This window comes from Perna viridis, chromosome 1 (genome assembly GCF_037379345.1).
Source record: "Perna viridis isolate PV_CMFRI_1.1 ecotype Kerala chromosome 1, ASM3737934v1, whole genome shotgun sequence".
Taxonomy (NCBI): Eukaryota; Metazoa; Mollusca; class Bivalvia; order Mytilida; family Mytilidae; genus Perna; species Perna viridis.
Genome location: NC_142445.1, coordinates 1,039,715 through 1,061,523, shown reverse-complemented (window position 1 = coordinate 1,061,523; position 21,809 = coordinate 1,039,715). Strand labels below are relative to the sequence as shown.

The following is a 21,809-nucleotide window of genomic DNA, read 5'->3' as shown; positions in this document are numbered from 1 at the left end:
TTTATGTCACATATTAACTGACAGATATACTCAGTAATGCCCCACCCCCACACCATGGTAATATTTGTGTGACATCTAAATTAAGTGACAGATATACCCAGTTATGTCCCAATCCCACGCAATTGTAATTATTTGTTGACATTTTAATTAACTTACAGATGTACCCAGTAATGCCCCACCCCCATGCCATGGTAATTTTTTTGTGACATCTAAATTAATGACAGATGTACCCAGTAATGTCCCACGCTAGGGCTTCTACCTTAAAATATCAAGAAGTAGTTCAGCTTAAATATATGTTTTGTTTAATTATGTCTGCATTTAGATTTATCATAATATGAGACTTTGTTTCAGCTCTGGGACTGCACAGTCCAAACAACCAACACCAAATAAACAGATTAAGGGACTGTATCTCCGTTCTATTCATGTTCCATAGGAGACCAGTTAGTGATAATGAGTTTGTTATTAATACCAGGTCGTGGACTCAAAGACTTGTAAGTTTTCATTTTTTCTTTTGTTTCTGTTAGTCGCAAACTATTTTATATATTGTTGAGGGATCAACTTAGCTTTAAGAACCAGTCCTCATAAAATTCACACACTGCCAATGGTAAAGTGATTCATGGTGTAGAAAAATCCACCAAACAAACCATGTTTTTCCAATCAACATATGCTATATTTTCACGTAAGGATAATTATTTCTGTATTCAGATCTGCTCTTTAGGGAAGATCATATATTTATCTCCCACTAAAATCAATCAAATCAAACAAATCAAGAATGATAACTCTTGCAAAATGCCAATTTCATGCATGATGTATATAATATTAGTCTCAAGAGTGCAAATGAAAAACTAAGACTTGTTATGTGATCAGTAACTGTTTCTGAAGATGAAATAAAACTGAATTTGGTGGATTTTTGACATGCTTGAATCACTGTCTTCTGATTTTTTTTATAAAGACTGATACTGAAATAGAGGAAAACATTTACTTCAACAAACCCTTTAAAATAAAGTCAATAATTAAATAGGTGGGGAGATGATTATATTAACATATTATATGTACTTTTCTTGTATATAAGACTGATTCTTTGAATGTATTTGATGTTTTATTGCTCTAATTTTGCATGTTATATTAATAAGTATTTCTTCAGGTTTCAGCTCTTGTAAAGGTAGCATCCTTTGATGACCATATGTTTATCTTGAACCACATCTTACGTTGTCCAGCTGGTGTTGGAACATGGGCAGCCAGTTTGATACAGTTACCAGCTATTCCCCAGTCCATCACCAACTTTGGCCATCCAGTTTTAGACCACCATATTGCCTGCCTTGCTTTGGTACTGACTCCTATCAAGTAAGCAATTTTAACTTTGGCTCTTGTAATCTTATCTGTTGGTATCAAGAAAGCATTTAGTAATTCTGGCTCCAGTGATTGTATCTATTAGCATCAAGGAAGCATTCAGTAATTCTGTCTCCAGTGATCGTATCTATTGGCATCAAGTAAGCATTCAGTAATCCTGGCTCCAGTGATTGTATCTATTAGCATCAAGTAAGCATTCAGTAATTCTGTCTCCAGTGATCGTATCTATTGGCATCAAGTAAGCATTCAGTAATTCTGGCTCCAGTGATTGTATCTATTAGCATCAAGTATGCATTCAGTAATCCTGTCTCCAGTGATCGCATCTATTAGCATCAACTAAGCATTCAGTAAGTAACTCTGGCTCCAGTGATTGTATCTATTAGCATCATGTAAGCATTCAGTAATCCTGTCTCCAGTGATTGTATCTATTAGTATCAAGTAAGCATTCAGTAATCCTGGCTCCAGTGATTGTATTTATTAGTATCAAGTAAGCATTCTGTAATTATAGCTTGTTGCAAGTGATCTTATCTACTGGTATCAAGTGAGCATTCTTAACTTAATAGGTTTGTTGACCACATTTATCTAAAATCCTTCACTTTTTGTTTTGATCATGTATTTTGGTAGGTGGCCAGCGTTGCCATGGAAACCCTATTGGGAATTGCATTTTTCTCAACCAATACTTGAAAAATGTATATATCTGCCAATACAGATCCAAGGTTTAGCAAACTAGGCATAAATGATGTATAGAATAGCTTCTGTAAAACAATTCTTTTTTGGCTTGATGGTGATTAGGGCTATCAAATTTTCCTATTTTCAAAGATTAAATCTTTTGAAACTTGACAACATTGATGACTAGATGCCTTCTACAATGTTCCTTGTCTTTGTGGCTAAAATGGCTTAGTTGTTGGATCCAACCACTCAAATTTCTGTGGAAAACTTTTACAGAAAGTCATTTTGGCATACCAGTATACAAAACCACACCTTTAGATATTTGAACAATATTATGGCTCTAAACAACAATGACTTCAATATTTATACTAAAGATATATCCTGTAGAACTGTCTTTAAATAAAGCTAATTTTGTTGATAAAGAATGTCCGTTTCTTGATCTTAGGATTCATATCGATAATGGTAAACTCAATACTAAAGTTTACGATAAAAGAGATGATTTTTCTTTCTTCCCTATTGTCTACTATCCGTTTTTTAGATGGTGACGTCCCTTTGTTACCATCATATAGTGTTTACATATCTCAAATGGTTTGATTTGCTCGGCTCGCACTTGTTACAATGTTTCAGATATTAAAAAAAATCAATCTTTATATTGCTGAGAAATTACCAGATCAAGGTTTTTGATATCACAAGCTCGATATCACAAACTATTAAAAACATTAAAAACAACTGATATAAGAGACTCATTCTCATATACAGATGTACTTATAAAGATTAATACATGCATGTATCTCTCACTCTTTGTTTAATGGTAATATTCTACACAAAGCACAGAAAGCTCGATACTCACCCAATAAGTTATCGGCCCATTTGTAAGGGATATAGTTATGATATTGTTGTTGAATTGTTAAGGATAGCATTTTTTGGTATTAGCATTGATTTGCTCAACACTATATTTAAAAGCATTTTTTTAGCATGACATATGACATGGGTTCTATCCTTATTGTACGACTTATGATGTACCATGGTTCTCAACCCCACATGGGAAGAATTGGTGTTGATTTTACATACGATGGAGACATAACTTTTTGTAGGTTTAAACTGGTCTAGAGCTGGCATATCCGTTAATTGCTAGTACTCTTTAGTTTGTACATTTGTGTAATTTACATTCAGTTTCTTTATTTCCATTATAACAAGGGTCTCAGACTTTTTTTAACTGAATTTTAGGTGTGTTTAATTGTGTAATATTTTTTCCACAGTGGCCAGATTTTAAAAGGGAAGGGTTGTGATCACACCAAAGTACTTTAACCTCACCACATTTTTTGCACCTGTCCCAAGTCAGGAATTTCTGGCCTCTGTATGTCTTTTCGTTTATACCTTTAGTTTATTTTTACTTGAGTTTATAGGGGTAACTATTTTGTTGTACCTGTGTATAATGATGTTTTCGGGCCAGCTGCAGCCTGCCATGTGGTGTAAGGGTTTCCTAGTCGTTCATTGAAGACCAACTGGTGGCTGACATGTTCATTCTGGTGGGATTCTTGTTATATCCTCTGGTAATATTGAACCGAGGTTTTGAAATCAAGGAAAGAATGGTGTAAGGAGGAACTTCTTTAAATGATTTATGTTTTATTCCACTTGATCAAATGAGATAGCCACCCCAATTTGCATTTATCAGATAAGTGATTCAGGGCTCAAAAGTCATTAGTTGTTATTTAGACATCATTGGAAATGAATCTCTTTGTAAGATCCTTTCTAAAGGTCCCAAGTACTGTGAACCATGCTCAATAAATTGGAATTATAACTTTAAAATTCTTATGGATGCCATGGAGGACTATGCAAGAAAATGGATAAAACGAGAACAGGAAGACATTGATTCACTGTCAGATTGGGTAAAGGCTGTGTGGCCTTTAATTTTGAAATATATGAAAGTTTTAAGTAGGTCAATGAGTGTCAATGCTACATCGGTTTTCAATGACCCTGATGTAGCCAAAACATTGTCTACTATGCATGATAAATATGTTGTCATACCAGTAGACAAAGCCAAAACAACATTGCTTTTTTCTGCAAAACGGGTATGTGTAACCCGTACCTGTACCAACTTTTCCCTGAACGAAATACTACTTTGCCAATGTCTTCGTTTTTACTTGATATTTCCAGCTGAAAGTTGGTGCACATTTGCAAAGTGACATGATGGTTAGGCTAGAAATAATGATTTTTAAAACGTTTGTTGAAAAAGTAGAGTTTATTCGATTTTTCTGTTTTCAAAAGGTCTAAAATGTGTAACCTGAAATTCCTGTACCCAAAATCAAAGTCCAGTATTTTGAGTCATCTGTACTAATTTATTGCATATTTGACATTAAAACGTCATAATATTGTCAAAATTTTCATTGACGAGAAATTAAAACTGCATCAAACTCTTTTTATGAGAGTGTGTTTTTCATTTTGGATAAGATCATATCCATTCTTTGCTGGTACGGGGATTGATGCTAGCTACTGCACAGAATTCAAACTCAATCACTTCTTTTTTAAAACAACATCAAATCTTGCAAAACTTTATCCAAAGTCTTAAAGTGAAGTTTTAACCTCTTAATAATTTTAGAAAAACGTAAAATTCGGACAGGAAAGTAAGAAATAGTCAATAAATAGTTAGGTATGGTAACTTCTGGTTACACATTTTAGTCCTTTTGACTTCAGAAAACAGATCAAACAAGAAATATCAGAAAAAATATACATCATTTTCTTTATTAGAAGTGAATTAAAATGGACTTTTCCACATCTCATGCACTTTTCAGTTCTTAACATACTGTACGAATGAATATTTTAGCAAAACACTATTTGGGTATGGGGAAAAGTTGGTATGGATACGGGTTACACATTTTAGACCCTACCTACCAAACGTATTACATCCAATGTTTATTACAGAGGTAGACATAAAAAAATAGCAGTAATAAGACCTATACTGCTACCATACTCTCCAAAGAAGAGGTAGTGGAAAATCATAAATCTGTGCTATCCTCTTTTGGTCTCTCTACTAAAGACAATGATTGTGATCTACCATCTATGTACTGGATTTCTTAACACCACAATAATCCATACAGACAATGCTACATAGTTGGATCTGCAAAATGTATCACCAAAACTCTTTCAAAACTTTTAACTTTTATACTAACAGCTTTCAAAGATGATCTCCAGTCCTACCATAGAACTTGTTATCCCTGTAGAGGCATTAATTCAATAAGAATCCAGACAAATTTGCAAGATCTTCTGGAAACCCTCAATTCAAGATTATTATCAGAAAACAATAGCATTTTAACCTATGATTTTTAGCTCACTGTGGCAAAGGCCATGTAAGCTATTGCCATCACTTGGCGTCCATCATTGTCCTCCTCTGACAATCTGATGATACTCTTCTCCTCTGACACTGCTTGACCAATTGGAACGAAACTTGGTATGAATGTTCTTTGGGGTATCTTGCATAGAACTGTTGTGAGGATTTTTGATCCATCAAAGAACATGGCTGCCATTACTAAAAATAGAACATATGGGTCAGACAGTAGTGTTTTGCATATATCTCCAGAACTGTTAGGTTTAGCTAATTCTGACATGGGTAAAAGTGTTTATCATGATGAGGTCTATTTCTGGTAAATTTTTTTGTTTTAATCTGTGTAGCCATGTTGGAGTTATTGCCCTTTATTTACTTTTTTTTTTTTTTTTTTTTGCTGTTTTTAATGTTATTTCTCTCTAAGATCTTCTCCTCTGACACTTCTTGATTAATTAGAACCAAACTTGGTATGAAAGTTCTTTGGGGTATCCTGCATAGAACTGTTGTGGGGATCCATCAAAAAACATGGCTGCTATTACTAAAAATAGAACATGGGGCTCAGACAGTAGTTTTTCATATATTATAACTGTTAGGTTTAGCCAAATTCTTTCAATTGCTGTAATGATCCTTATGATAAGTCCTTCCAATGTCTTCTTGAATCAAAATTGTTGGGCAACTTGTTAAATTTATTGCCGTTGAAAGTCAAAATTTAACAAGGCGAGCGATTTAGGCTCCAGGGAGCCTCTTTTTTTTAACTCCATACTTCTATTCCCCATACTCAGTTAAAGTCCCAACTCAAAAACATAATACTTCGTTGTTACTCAAAAAAAGACACCTAGATACAAATATGTAGTTCTTGGTAGAGATTCATCATACTTTGTAAAAAACAATTCCAAATCATCTTCATAATATACTGAAGGAGTAATCAAGGGAACCAAGGTTATAGTGGTAATCAAAAGAATGTAATCCAGGGACAAAGACCAGACATGGAAAACAGACATACACAACAAAGAACATAAAGTAACTAAAATCATACATACAAAGTAACAAAAGTAAATGATGACTATAAAACTTCTGTAGTGATGACTTCAATCTTGTAGCAACATAACCCTGTTCCTGAAGCCTATTTGTTAGAGTTCTTGCGCGATACTAAAAGCCTGCATAGTTTTGGCAAGCTCTGGCATAATGTATGAGTTGTGATATGAACACTCCATACGCAGGTGCTGAAGGGATGTTGCCACAGATGAAAGGAAAGTTGACAATTCTGAATGAAAAGTCATCACGTTTGTCATAAAGTTTGGTCAATAGTTTTCTTTTACCATCGATTTCTAGGTATAGGTCAAGATATGAGGCTGACTTCACAGTGTCTGTACTGTCTGTAGTATCCTTTATATCCTGAAGAAAATGTATTCAAAATGCTGGAATTTTTTTTTGACAACATATTTGTCCAGTGTGGTGGATGCCATTTTAACTAATGTTTGGCATTCCAATGAAAACAAATTGTGTTTCTCTTCTTGTTGACCTATTCCTTCACTCTAATGAGGCTAATTTATTTATAGCTGATCTGATTCGAAAGAAGGAACATCGTATAGCTTGACCTGTAATCTCAATTTCCACTATATAGATGATGTATTATCATTTAATAATCCTAGTTTCGGGGATTTTATACATTGCTTATAAGTTCTACCTCAGTGAACTTTAGATAAAGAATACTACAGACACTGTGAAGTCAGCCTCATATCTTGACCTACACATTAGAGATCAATGGTAAAGGAAAACTATACAACAATCACGATGACTTTTTATTCTATATTGTCAACTTTCCTTTCATTTGTTGCAACAACCCTTCAGCACCTGTGTATGTGATTTTCATATCACAACTCGTGTTATGCCTTGACGTAACTACGCAGACTTTTTGTTTCACACTAGACTCCTTATAATTAGGTTTCTGGAACAGGGTTATATTGCTACAAGATTAGAAGTTCTATGGTCGTCATCATTAACTTGTGGATCCTTACAGTGTCTCTATCTGCACCGTATTTTTCCTTTCATCTTTTATCTACCCTGGACTTGACTTTTTTCTGAGCAACTTAGTGGGTGTTTCTAGAAAAGCAGAGAATGCTTATCTTACTCGTGCATTTGGTCCATGCACCCAATTTTTAGTGGAGTCTGAGTTACTCATTTATTTTTGTTACTTTGTATGTATTATTTTGGTTATTTTATGTTCTTTGTTGTGTGCGTCTGTTTCCTGTGTCTGGTCTTTGCCCCTGGATTACATTCTTTTGATTTCTGCTGGAATCTTGGTTATCTTGATTGCTCTATATTTAGCTCTGTTTTATATTTGATAGTTATTGAAGTATTTATTGTTGATACATGTAATAGTAATTTGAAATGTCTTATATGAAATAACTATAATTATTTCTCTACTTACAGAGCCCGAGAAGATTTTGTCTGTTTAATGAAGGAGGTGGTACAAGCAAGCCCAGATCCTCAGCAAGTTACAAATCCTTGGGTTCTAATCAACTGTGATGGAGAGGAGGTAATATAACCTCTCCTCTTCCTCAATTATTACCTACTTCTATCCAAAAATGTATTCCCTACTCTATTACCAAAACTAAATTGTGTTATACAGGGGTGTGGACACCAATACCACACACCTAATGTTCTGAAAATAACCTACTTGGTAAACTTCTTTGACGTTGGATATTTCAATGCAAGAATTTGATCAGTAAATGGGAAGATAATTGGTAAACTTTATTAAGATTGCTTCCTTAATGACTTTGATTTCCTGATTTTCATCAGAATCACATTGGTGTCTCAGTGCATTTTTACATGATTTTTCTGTACATTTATTATAAATATCTCTTTTGTAGGATGAAGATCCAAAGAATGCTTGGAAATATTTACTAGAGAATGATTTTGTAGCCATCCTTAAACAATTTCCTTTGGCAGATATAATTAAACATATTTTTATGATCTCTGGAACAGGTATAATTTGACATGAAATATTGTTAATTTTTATACCCCTGCAAATGAAGTTCGAGGGGTGTGTATATAGATTTCACTCTGTCTGTCTGTCCAAAGCAGATTGCCCCATTGTTATGAAACTTTGTGGGATGTAGTATAACAACATGGAGATGTCCATATTGTCATGAATTCATGTTTGGACAAAAATTGTAGTAGTGGTAGCTGTTGGTCATAAGGTAGATCATACCTATTATACTGAGCGTACTTTTCTGTTATCTTGCAAAATCATACAAACATATATATTTTCTAATATGGAGTAGGCATTGCCTAAATCAGCGAGCACCGTGAGCTTTACTATATATGTACCGTCTGCGAGGCTCGTAAAAATAATAATGGACATTACAAAGAGGGGGGGGGTGCGACCCAGAAGAAAATTTTTTTTTTCACATGTGCAATATTTTTATTTATATTTAACCTGCAAGTAAAATCAATATTTCTATTTGAAGATATGTCTTGTAATTGATGGGGGAGTTTTTTTTCAATAAAAAAATAACTTGAACAATTTTTCCCCAAAATTCCAACCCCATATCCCCCTTTCCCCTCACTCTCAAAATGGTCAGTAACTTTATAGCACTTTGCAATGTTTTACATTTTTTATCCCTTAAGGGCATCTCTAGCAACCTCCATTTTAGTTTTGGCCTGTCAGATCAATCTGTACAAATACTGGAAATATTACAGTTCTCCACGGATGGTGGGAATATTTTACACATATCGTGTGACGTAAACAAAATTCAGATGACAGCTGCAAATTCCAAACAAGAAAATGATTGCCTTTCCCATCTTAGAAAAGCTATGCTTTGATTTTGATAAAATAATCAGTTATATATTTTTTACGAGGTGGGTTAGGTTCTCGACAACAGCAACAGTGGAACAGTGGAGATACATGTATGTACATCCACATGGTTTTTCCTGAAGTTTTTATAAACATAACATTCACTTCTATAAATGAGTAAAACAAATTAGAAAAGACTTGAAAACTATCAGAAAAGATGAATCTATTTTTACTGAAACATAATCTTAACCTATATTTTTTTTATTTGTTTGACTGAAGGAAATGATGAATTTTCTCTATAAGGACAGTCACTTTTTGTTACTTCCGGGACATTACTTTTTTTTCGTTAGTATATTGGAGAACCTTAAGGGAAATTTAGAATGTACATGTAATAACGGTAGAGCTCACACTGCTTGCAGCCCTCGCTATTAACTAATAGTGTTTGAAATTATGTAAAAAGTAATACATGTATATTATTTCAAATGATTTTTTACAGAAAGATTAGAATGTTAAAATTAAAAATATTATCTTAAAAAAATCCTCTTCCAAGGGGAGATTATTGGCAGGAAATTCTTTCCTTGCTGTTAGGGACAATGTCTAGTTTAAGTTTAAGAATGCACTGTCATAATAACCATCAAAAGTTACTATATTTGTGTACATGTATTTTAAAATATGTCTGTTGTCGTCATCATTGTTAACAATTTTTCAAAACTTGTTTCCTCTGACACTACTTGACCAATTGAAACCAAACTTGGTATGATTGTTCCTTGGTATATCATGCATAGAACTGTTGTGGGGATTTTTGATCTGTCAAAAAACATGATTGCTGTTACTAAAAGTCCTTCTCATAAAGCCTAAAAAAAGTCTCCAGGGATAAAAATAGTCAGACGACTTCTTGAAAGATTTATTGCACTTGAATGGTGAAAATGACGTTTTTTGTTTGTTTTTTTTTTACAGTTTTTAGCCAATATTATGATAATTATGATAGATTGAAAGAAACTTTCATTTGCTGAAACGATCCTTATGATAAGTCCTACCAAAGTCTCCTTTAGTCAAAATTGTTGGACAACATCTTGTTAAACTTATTGCCCTTGAAACGCAAAATTTAACCAGGTAAGCAATTCAGGCTTCTGGGAGCCTCTTGTTTTATTATTTTGTTTGTTTATATTTAGATAATTTTCACTATGACATAGAGAGAACCACAGAATCAGTATTGATAAAACAGTTAGCCTTCAGCACATGTCTGATTAGAATTCTTGGAGATGGTTTACAGACGTACAACATGGCTCGTTATAGACAGCTCAACAAACGTATTGGAGGTACCATAAGGTATATAATTTACTACAAAACTTTATAGTTACACAACTAAGTAGCCAGCATTGTTGGTTTTACAATCTGAATGCCTCTTCCTATTTAACATTTTGTTTTGCTTCCCTGTCTGCTACAATTGTATTATCTATTTCAGCCATTGTCTTAACACTAAAAAATGTAAACAGCCAAAATATTATTACCTACCGAGTGTCACATTGAAAACATTATGTCAGTTTTAGAAGTGTCACAAGCATTAAATGTCAAACTTCATCACTCACAAGAAATGCATCAACAGTGTTCCAGCTAGAGCAGGGTGCAGGTCCTGAAAAAGGGCATTTTTGATGCACTGTTGAATTTTCAAAAAGGGCATGTTCAGTGAACTGCAAAAGTGTACTAAGTACATGTAAGATTTACAGTCATACATGTATATAGACTATTATTTTCATGGAATTAGTAAAGGGATAAAATATATACTCTGACAGAGCTTCATGACACTTCTTGGTGCAATTAAGTTCAAAATGTAAAATATTTTTAATAAGATCTGTTTCATCTCGTTACTATAACCACATTTCACTACTTTGACCTGAGAAAACATCTCTCTACCTCTGTTCAAATAAGAGGCAACACAATCAGCTGTACTCATTGAATGTATAATGGTATATTTTCTTCACTTTCATGAGGCAATTTAATTTTAAATAGTCAGTTTTATTACTTAAATAAGTTCAGTCAGTCGGATTTTAAAAAAATTGCAGTCGTGAACATCTATAATATATTTGACTTGATTGTCAAAGAAGCTAGTTGTTTCTCCTCATCATTTGTCATTTCTCAAAAATGATGTTTGGACCCAGTGTTTTCAACCTGTGCATCTCCTTTACATATATTGCATAATGTAAATGTAATAAATATTCAAGATTGCTGGTACCAAATTTCCATAATCATATATTTTAAAACTATTGCAAAGTAAACTTTTGGCACCTATACTGTACTGTTGAAAATGCTGAAAATGTGGAAAAGTTTGAAAATTAGAAGGGAGGTACCTGACATTTTGAACCAACATGTGTAATTTTGTAATTGGTACACCCTGTTCAATTGACAGATCAGTTGGACATTAGAAATTTATCATGAACAAATGATTGGCTGTCCATGAAGTGGTGGTAGATCCAAAGGGAATCCACTTAATACTTGTTTCTTATCAGCTGATTACTTGCCACTTTATACTTGTTCATCATCCCTGATCAGCTGATTACTTGCCACTTTATACTAGTTCATCATTTCTGATCAGCTGACTACTTGCCACTTTATACTTGTTCATCATCCCTGATCAGCTGATTACTTGCCACTTTATACTAGTTCATCATTTCTGATCAGCTGACTACTTGCCACTTTATACTTGTTCATCATCCCTGATCAGCTGATTACTTGCCACTTTATACTAGTTCATCATTTCTGATCAGCTGACTACTTGCCACTTTATACTTGTTCATCATCCCTGATCAGCTGATTACTTGCCACTTTATACTAGTTCATTATTTCTGATCAGCTGATTACTGGCCACTTTATACTAGTTCATCATTTCTGATAAGCTGATAACTCGTCATAAAACTCTCTCTTATCTGTTTAGGCAGGAATTAACATTTTTTATTCAGATTTATGGCTTTTATATTGAATTTTAAATATTTTATATAATTTCCAATTAGGGAGAGTCAATCAGTTGAACATAACCTTCAGCTGATCAGCTGTTATTGGCAAGTATAATGTTTTGGTTTAAAAAATTGTGGATTATTACAACAAAGGCCTTTTGATTTAGAAAAAGGATAGGGCACCATGAAAAGGGCACAGAGCCTCACTTGGATGAGGAATTACCTTGTGAACACTATCTGGAACACTGATCAGAAATGATCTATAATTATTGATGATTAATTCAGTTCATCCAGAGGACTCTGTGTTTTTTAGATTGAATGAACACTTTCTTAATAATGAAACTTTTTTTGATTCTATGCAAACAAATACCAGTGAATAAAGAGGTTACTATTTTGTAAAATTGAATACTTTTTTACAGAGAAGTAGTTTGTTATGTTTCGAACCATCTCCAGTGCTTTCTATCCTACAATGGTGGAAGGTTACCGGAGGATATGGTCCATCGACTACAATTAGAATATGACCAGTTCTTTTTACGAGCTACTAACTGTATTTTAACTTCACAAAAGTAAGTATTGGTATACTTAATAGTTTGGTGCTATTGTCTACAGGTTTTCAATTAAACACTTGAAGAAAATGCGTAATGAAATGATAAATACATTTTCTTTAGATAATGGTTCATTTTTCTTTCATCTTTGAACTAGGAAAACTGCTCAGTGATTAACAATTTGAAAATTTAAATATGATTTTCTCATGTCAAAATGTTCTCATGTGCCATTTACTTTTTTGTCACTTAACTTTAAACTTTAAAAGAGTAATCAAGGGAACCACGATTCTAGCGGAAATCAAAAGATGTAATCCAGGGACAAATACTAGACATGGAAAACAAACAAACACAACTAAGAACACAAAGTAACTAAAATAATACATACAAGGAAACAAAGGTAAGTGAGCAACTCCGACTCCACTGAAAACTGGGGGCATGGATCAGGTGCGCCGGTAAGGTAAGCATCCTCTGCTTTTCTAGAAAACCCTTTAATAGCATACTGGTGGCCAAATCACACATCGACAAATGGACTTTAAATTTGTATTCTGTCAGTTTTCACACATATGGTAACATTTTCTCAGTCTTAGCACATATGTTAACATCCAGTCAAGTCTTAACATGTTAACATCCTGCCAGTCTTAGCACATACCGGGTATATTAAAACTCAGTCAGTCCTAACACATATGTTACCATTCAGCCAATTTTAACACATATATTAACATTCAATCATTCTTCACATATATGTTAAATTTATTTTCAACTGGCATCAGATATTGAGATAGTTTTGGTATGTGAGTGTATGTTATTCATGCAGAAAACTGGAAAAAAGGTTTTTTTTTTCTGTCACACTTCAACTCCCCATTTATCTGGCATGTTTGTTTGAATTATGAGGAATCTTTATCTTCAGGCTAGGTTCCTGGCAGTTCATGACCAATACCTCTTATGCCACTGTATCTAGAGAGACCATGTGGAAGTTACTATGGTTACTTCACCAAGGAACCAATCAGAATGTAGATATAGATAGTTTACCTTCTGAGAACATGTGTAGAGAATATGTAAATGGTAATTATTCAGAACTACTACTTTAACTGTTGAAAAACATTCACTGAAATTATACTCTTTCTAGGTTTCATTATATTTCTCCCCGCTTTGGTGGGGAGACATTGTTTTTAGCTTGTCGGTCTGTCCTTGTGTCTGTGTATCCTTGTGTCCATCACAAAGTTTGTCAGCCCAACTCCTCTAAAACCACTGAACAAAATTTTATGTAACTCGGTATGTAGCAAGAACATCATATGTAGTTGTGCTTTTTTCCAAGAAATTTTTATCCCCTAATTTTTGTAGGAGTGATGCCCCTTTGAACTCAGAAATTTGCCAGAAAACCTCTGAAACTATTGAATCAAATTTTAGGACATGTAGTATGTGCCAAGGACATGTAGTATGTACCAAGGACATGTAGTATGTACCAAGAACATGTAGTATGTACCAAGAACATGTAGATGTGCATATTACTGGGAAATTTTTATCCTCTAAGGCCCCAACTTTTTATTTGTTGGTTTACAGATCTGCCAACTAGATTTTTCCAGCAAGGAGAAAACAAAATTTGGAATTTCAGTTTTACAATTATTATTTTTACTGCCACCAACTACAAAATAAAATTGGCAAGTGTAAAATTATAACGTTTACTATGCCTACTTCGAGTTTTGTTCACTCAACAAGTCCATGAGAAGATCAAAGGACACGACTGCATAAATTTCACCACTTCAATAAAATCTTACAAGGGTTTTGGTAGTTTGGGAAACAAGTTAGTGCTTGCTAGAGATGATAAAATCAAAATATCTTTAATTGAGAAGGATGTAAAAAAGTTCCTATAAATGATTTAAGAGTTTAAAAACCTTGTAGGTTTGTTTTTATTCTCAACAGGAAGTAGATAAATAAAGGGGAGATAATTGGCGGGAAAATCAAAGCTTTGAAGTTTTGTGTGGAAGTATGAAAAAGAGCTTATGAAACAATTGAGAAAATTCAATTAAAATATAATATGTTGTCTTCTTTTTTTCTGAAGACCATTTCTTCATCCTTAATCTGATAAATATTGAAGTTTTATGAACCATAAAAAAGTTGTTGTTTTTTTTTTCATTTTTATGAAATCTGTCTGCATACTAAATTTCCTGGCTCTGAATTCTTCCTGTACTTTGTAGTTTTTTTTAGATATTGACTTGTCACAAAGCCTTTCTGTAACACAACTTGTTTACACCAAAATGATGCTCAATAATAAATTAAACAGTACATAGTTTTTGACCAACCCTGTTTTAAAAGTCAAATTTCCACTTTTAATTTTTTATCACCTTTTTTTTAACCTGACTAAATCATGCTATATAAATACAAATAAATAAGAGGAAATTAACATTGTTTAAGTATTACAGATTGAAAATATTGGACTCTTAAATATTTGGAATGAGAATTTGTGTTTAATAATAACGTGTATGTACATGCAGTAGATTAGATAATAGGATAATTAATTGGAAAGAGTGAATAACCAAAATATGGTCACGAGTGCCAAAGAACACCTAGATTTAGTTTTTCTCCATTATTAGTTGCTATTTTTGACATAAATTTTGTGAACGGCGGATTGATATTCATGTTGTGACGTTTTAGCGGGAAAAAGTGCGAGAGTGAAATTACTGAATTTATTTCAGTGTGAATTATCGAAAATTTTTACACTGGGAACATTTGGTAAATCACTGTTACCTATGTAATAATCCCACTTCTTTACTATGTCAGGTTAGATAATGGAATCTGTAGAATAAGAATGCTCTTATTAAAATGTAAATAGTTGATATATATTTCTGGTTCCAATTTTATAATTTTTTTTTACGACCGGCCGACCCAATTTTATCGAGTCTAAAATCTGTAAACCAACAAATTAAAAAACTGTGGCCTAATTTTTGTAGGAGTTATGCCCCTTTGAACTTAGAAATTTGCCAAAAAACCTCATAAATTACCTTGTGAGTTCAACTCTTCTGAAACCAAAATTGCTCAGAACAGTTTGCAGGACATGAGGGGAGACATGTTTTTGTAGACTTGAATTTTTATTTGTTTTGTTTTTTTGACTGTTTGTTTGCTGATTTTGTTTAAGAGGTAAAAATAAAATTTTCTGTGATGGAATGTAAAAGGATGTTTCTGTCATTCTTATTACCCAGGTTCAAGACAGATATAAAGGGACTTCAACAAAATATTTCCAGTTTTGTTTTATTCATGTTCAGAAAGGATTCACTGTATATATTTTACAGTAACATTTTTTTTTGTTTACCTAGAACCTCGATGAAACTTTAGTCACCATTTTTTTCCAGATCGATTCAGTACCATGCAATTAGCAGACATTGTACACACATCAATGATATCAGCAGAGACTGTATACCTGCTAACAGCCTTAGCTCATATGGCGACCTGTAGACCTCCCAGGGAGTTTGATTTTATACAAGCTGTTTCACTTAGACTGTTTGAGGTAAAAAGGGATTTTCTGCTTTTTAAGTGTTCAATAAAAAACTGTGTGTTTTCTTTCTCTATAGCATGCTTTTTTTTCTAAGTATGCACAAAAGTTAAAAAATCATTGTATAAATATGTTTTCACTACATGTTCCAACCGTCAGTTCAGATTCATTGTATATATATTTCAGATTTGTTATGTTTGTGCAGAAACTAGGGAAATGTGTCACAAATTAGGACGGGAGCTGTTGGTCTCCATAGCAACAACCCATCCATTTATTATCTCCCTTATAATACAACAGACCAATCAAAACTTGATTAACATTGGTGGGGTGAGTTGTTTCTATACCAACAAACAACATGGAACATCTACTTTATCCATTTACTTATGTTTTTTTATGTATTTTGTAAGACACTTAATACCTTGATAAAGAACTATTTACATTTTCAGTACACAAACATCATTTACAATTTCTGACTTTTAATCTGTCCATGTAGATTTTAAGCATAGCTCTTCTTTAACAAATTCATTTTTTGGAGTCAAGTGGAGATAAGAATGACAGGGATATATTCCATTTGAAGTGTATATATTTCCAATAGGAATGAGAAATGAATATTTTAGTTATTTTTTTCTTCAAAATTTTGATATCTGTAAAGGAATATAGATTACCTATCATTAGTCCAATGGATCATGATTAAAACCCTTGTACTCCTTTCAACAGATTTTAACCAATTTAAATACATTGAATATCCAAAACTCTGTGCATTATAAAGGTCAAAATTCAGATGTCAAGGTCAAAGTGAGAGATACAAATTTTTGGTTGTATTCTTTGTAGATGTCACTATATCTGTTCCAAATGTTGCCTTTCCATCTGTGGTTACCAATGGATACCGATCTTACTATAATAGAGGAATGGTTGCTGACTTCGGAGTTGACATCTAACTCAAGTCAACTGGCCCAAACAGTCCTTAGTAAAATCAACTGGGGAATAGACCAACAGGTAACTGGTCCAAACAGTCCTTAGTAATATCAACTAGGGAAAATATATAAATAGACCAAATAGGTCACTGACCAAAAACAGTCCTCACTTAAATTAACTGGTCAAATAGACTGAACAGATCACTGACCAAAATAGTCCTCAGTTAAATCAACTGGGCAAATAGACCAAACAGATCACTGACCCAAGCAGTCCTCAGTTAAATCACCTGGGCAAATAGACCAAACATGTCACTAACCAAAACAGTCCTTATTTAAATCAACTAGGCTTATCGACCATACAGGTCACTGACTGAAGCAGTCCTCAGTTAACTAGGCTCCCTAATGTTACCTATAAATTACCAATAAACAGTATATTAGGCAATTGGTTTTTGATAACTGGATTTCTGACCAGAATCTCAGGCTCAATGGGCTCAACCTCAGATACTTGTAATAAAGTCAGTATCAGAATCAAAATATTGTGTATTTATCAGTATTTTGTTGGAGTTACCGGTAGCCATCAAATACTACAGCTTGTCAATGCATCGCTGAATAAAATTTCATCAAACTATGTAGGTAGTAACATTGTCAGTCCTGAAAATATAAAAAAAAGTATAAGCACTATCTTAGAGACAACCCTGAAAATATAATTATGTGGTAGGATTCTGTATACTGTTATAAGATTGTGTGTTGTAGTTAAGGGTTATTTATAACACACACATTTATTCTGTAGAAAAACAGACTGTTTATTCCATATGAAGTACACAAGAAAACTGCTATAATGTTAACTCAGGTGTATGGGAAGTTTGTCAGTAATAGGCATCATTGGATGTTTTTCACTGAAGGCATGAAACAGGTAAATATTATGTTTGTGTTTTTATGGAATAAAACTGGCACAAAAAGTTATATTATAATAAGAAATTGAAGCATTTAGGTTGAAGGGTATATATGAATGCTATTATAAAAATCAGTTTGTGAAATTATCATTAAATATATTACATTTGTGAGTATTGTTAACTATACGCATTGTAATAATTTACACCTCGTTGATGTACCTACATGTTTTTCTGTCAAACATCTTATTGATTTAGGTTGCATCAGTTGTGAAACAACAACAGACCAATGAACAACTGTTTAACAACTGGGCGTGGGACATTGCCCTTAAGCTCCACCTACATTTAAGTTCCCTCCCACCTAATGATGTACAACTGGTTAATGCAGAAGGCGGAGCTCCTGATTTGACCAATGACAATTCATTTTTACCTGTCACTAGAGGGCTGAAGGAGAAAAATGCGATGGCTTGTTATGTTGCACTGTTGGTTTCTAACATTGGTCACAAGTAGGTTTATAACCAGAAATTTTTCTATAAAATCATTGTGTAAATGATTTTGTAGTTCCTTTAACATACTTTCATGTAACTCCTAGATGCTGGATTTGGTTTTCTATAAAGATATTTGTGGTTTTGAGTACTGCTTGTATATAAGTTATTTTTTAATCATGATCTTCCTAAGTATTTACTTCCAAAACTGATGGTGAGAGGTAACTCCTTTATACACATGTGCAGCATATTGAAATTTGCAAAATTTATATGATTGGTATTTTTATTTTACACTTGTTTGAAATGCAGCTAGTAAATAATGATAATGCTGTCAGTCTGTAAATGCATGGAATCTAAAAAACTTTCACACATTTCAGTTTAACATAATGCAATTGTGCAACTCTTATTTTGGTTTCCTAATTGGTTTCTAGGAAGAGGTTTCAGTAAGTGAGCTTTGCTATCAGTTTTTCTCGTATTTTAAACTTATAACAAAATATACTGTCTTGACTCTTAAAAAGTCTTCAATACAATATACTATATTATAATTTAATGTAAAAATACAGATTGAATGGAAATTTTCATCAATTTGCAGAAACATTTTAAAAAAGAAGGCTTAAACTGAAAAAAGTTCTGCTTATTAAATATGGTTATTGTCCTTAAAGGCCTATAGTATTGTTGTTGTATGGGACAATTTCTTTTGTTTTATAGGTATGGAGAATTTATTCCTGCAGGTTTAGAATATTTATCAACACTGTGTGATAACTATCATTATAAACCTACAATAAATGTTCTCAGCTGTGTTGTACCTCTGTTCTTCAAGTCACCTAATGTGCTGATGGAAAATGAGAGGTATGTTAATTGTTAATTATCCTATTCTTTCAGTCATTGATAACTTTCCTATTCTTTTATTCACAAATCAAATTCAGACAAAGAGATTATTTTATAAGCTTAACTTAATGCTCAATACATATAACTTAATACATATTATTGTGATAGTGTGTAAATATTCAGAATTTGTGTTAATATTTATATTTGAATACTTATTTGTAATTTGAATTAATTTTATTATAATGACTTTAGTTTGAAATAAAATCATTAATATATTCATATGAAACTTTTGTCCTTATTTAACATAGATTAATTACGGATTGTAATTGATTATGAATGTGTCTTTTACATAGACGGACTTTGACAGTTGACAGTTTTCGTCTGGATTATTGTTCATTCTTACTATTTCTATATGGTCGGTTTTTATGCTTGATTTAGCCGCACACTCTTTACTATTTCATTTGTCATATCTCTTTTGGCGGTTTATTCCTTTTGAAGTCCAGGTAGTTGCAGATTTATGTTATATTAATTCAAATTACAAATAAGTATTCAAATATAAATATTAACTCAAATTCTGAATATTTACACACTATCACATAATAATAATCTATTGTGTATATAAGGGTATGAAGAGGATTTACAATTTACACTTTATGATTTTTTTATACGACTGCAAATTTTTGCATTTGCAAAATGTTATGGCTCAGTTCGCAGCAGCAGCATCATCTGTGGATACTTTGTTTTCATTCAATAACTTTAGTTGTGGTTGACCAATTGTTATGAAATTTATATGATTATACTAATTACTAAAGGAAGGTTCCTATTAAATTTGGAGTTTGTGGCCGCCACTATTTTAGAAGAAAGGCTAATAAAAATGTGTTTTATTAAAACCCATGTACAATGTTTCTTTTTCTTTCGATTTTGATTATTCTTTTTTGTTGTTGTTGTGTCCCTTAATTAATTCTAGTAAAACAAGTATATTTGTTTTGGACCATTTTCTAGTTATAAAGGGTCAGAAGGGACACACCCCCCAAAAAATTGACTCTTTTAATTTTGGTCCAATTTCAAATTTTTTATTTTATTGGATTCCTTATGAATATCTCTGCCTGCATTTTTCAATCAGATTTCATTTGTTTCTTATGGTTTGTCTAGTCATCAGGGGTCAAAGGGGCCACGCATAAAAAAAATGGACTTTTTAGATTTTGGTCTGATTTCAAAATTTTTTATTGCATTCTTTATGAAAATCTCTGTGTGTGATTTTCAATCAAATTTCAAATATTTCTTTCAGTTTTCGTGTTTTTTAGGGTGAAAGGGGCAACACCTAAAAAAATTGACTTTTTTATTTTCAGTATGATTTTAAAAATTTTAATTGAATTTCAAATTTTTTGCAATATAGTGTCCAAACCATTTGTTGTGTCAATAATGAATTGTAAGTCCCTATGCTTAAATGTGTCAAAAACTAACATTGTGTCCACACTTGTCCCAACTGTTCAGGGTTCAACCACTGTGGTTGTATCATACTGTGCTTGGCAAAGCTGTTTATTCCCATCTCCTTTTCTAAATATTGTTTGACATTTTCTCATGTATGGTTTGAATATCATGATAAAACTGATGTTTAGTTGTTGATTCACTTAATTATCTCCCCCTTAAGAGCAAAGATTTCCTTATTATAATGGTAGAGGTAAGATAAGAGGTATTTTTAATCGATTTTATTGTAGATTCCTGAAGATAATTCAATCTCTGATGTTAGCAGATGAGTCAGCATCTAAGCTGTCTAAAATCATCTGGTCTCAAGAATTCCCAGGACCATTTACAAAGTGGTTTTATACCATGATAGAGGCAAGTCTTATTTACAGTACACAAAATATTGTACAAATCTTTATTTTTAATATCTGTGGCAGATCCAGATGGGGGGCAGGGAGTTGGCATCCTCCACTTATTATTAGCTCACATGGCCTATGGCCATGTGAGCCATTGCCATCACTTGATGTCCGTCATCGTCGTCGTTAACAATTTCTTCAAACATCTCCTCTGAAACTACTGAAAGGATTTGGATGAAACTTAAGATGATTGTTCCTTAGAGTATCCTGCATAAAATGACTGTTTGAATTTTTAATTGGTTAAAAAACATGGCCACTGTTACTAAAAATAGAACATAGAGGTCAGACAGCAGATTTTTGCATATATCTCCAAAACTGTTAGGTTTAACCAAATTCTTATGTGGATAAAAGTATTCAGCATGATGAGAGCTATCTGTGGTCAAATTTTGGTGAAAATATGTTAATCCTTGATAGAGTTATTGCCCTTTTTGGATGTTTTTTGCTGTTTCTGATGTTTTTAATTTTAAAAATCTTCTCCTCAGAAACTTATTTACAGAATTCAATGAAAGTTATTATTTTTGTTTTTTTAGGGTATCCTGCACAAAATAACTGTTTGGATTTCCGATTGGTTAAAAAACATGGCCACTGTTACTAAAAATAGAACATAGGGGTCAGACAGCAGATTTTTGCATATATCTCCAAAACTGTTAGGTTTAACCAAATTCTTATGTGGCTAAAAGTATTCAGCA

At 32.9% G+C, this 21,809-nt stretch overlaps 1 protein-coding gene across 1 annotated transcript in view; it reads left to right on the top strand.

The window, feature by feature from the left end:
- The window catches only part of LOC148626777 (ectopic P granules protein 5 homolog), an 83,939-nt gene that overhangs the window by 10,711 nt on the left and 51,419 nt on the right, over positions 1-21,809 (top strand). Inside the window, exons 6-19 of the mRNA XM_088588248.1 lie at positions 352-491; positions 1,145-1,344; positions 7,775-7,880; positions 8,215-8,329; positions 10,313-10,469; positions 12,511-12,657; positions 13,544-13,698; positions 15,984-16,138; positions 16,310-16,450; positions 16,955-17,119; positions 17,828-17,950; positions 18,186-18,433; positions 19,121-19,261; positions 20,959-21,079. Of these exons, the coding sequence (XP_088444374.1) occupies positions 352-491; positions 1,145-1,344; positions 7,775-7,880; positions 8,215-8,329; positions 10,313-10,469; positions 12,511-12,657; positions 13,544-13,698; positions 15,984-16,138; positions 16,310-16,450; positions 16,955-17,119; positions 17,828-17,950; positions 18,186-18,433; positions 19,121-19,261; positions 20,959-21,079 (2,114 nt within the window). The remainder of the gene's footprint in view (positions 1-351; positions 492-1,144; positions 1,345-7,774; positions 7,881-8,214; positions 8,330-10,312; positions 10,470-12,510; positions 12,658-13,543; positions 13,699-15,983; positions 16,139-16,309; positions 16,451-16,954; positions 17,120-17,827; positions 17,951-18,185; positions 18,434-19,120; positions 19,262-20,958; positions 21,080-21,809) is intronic.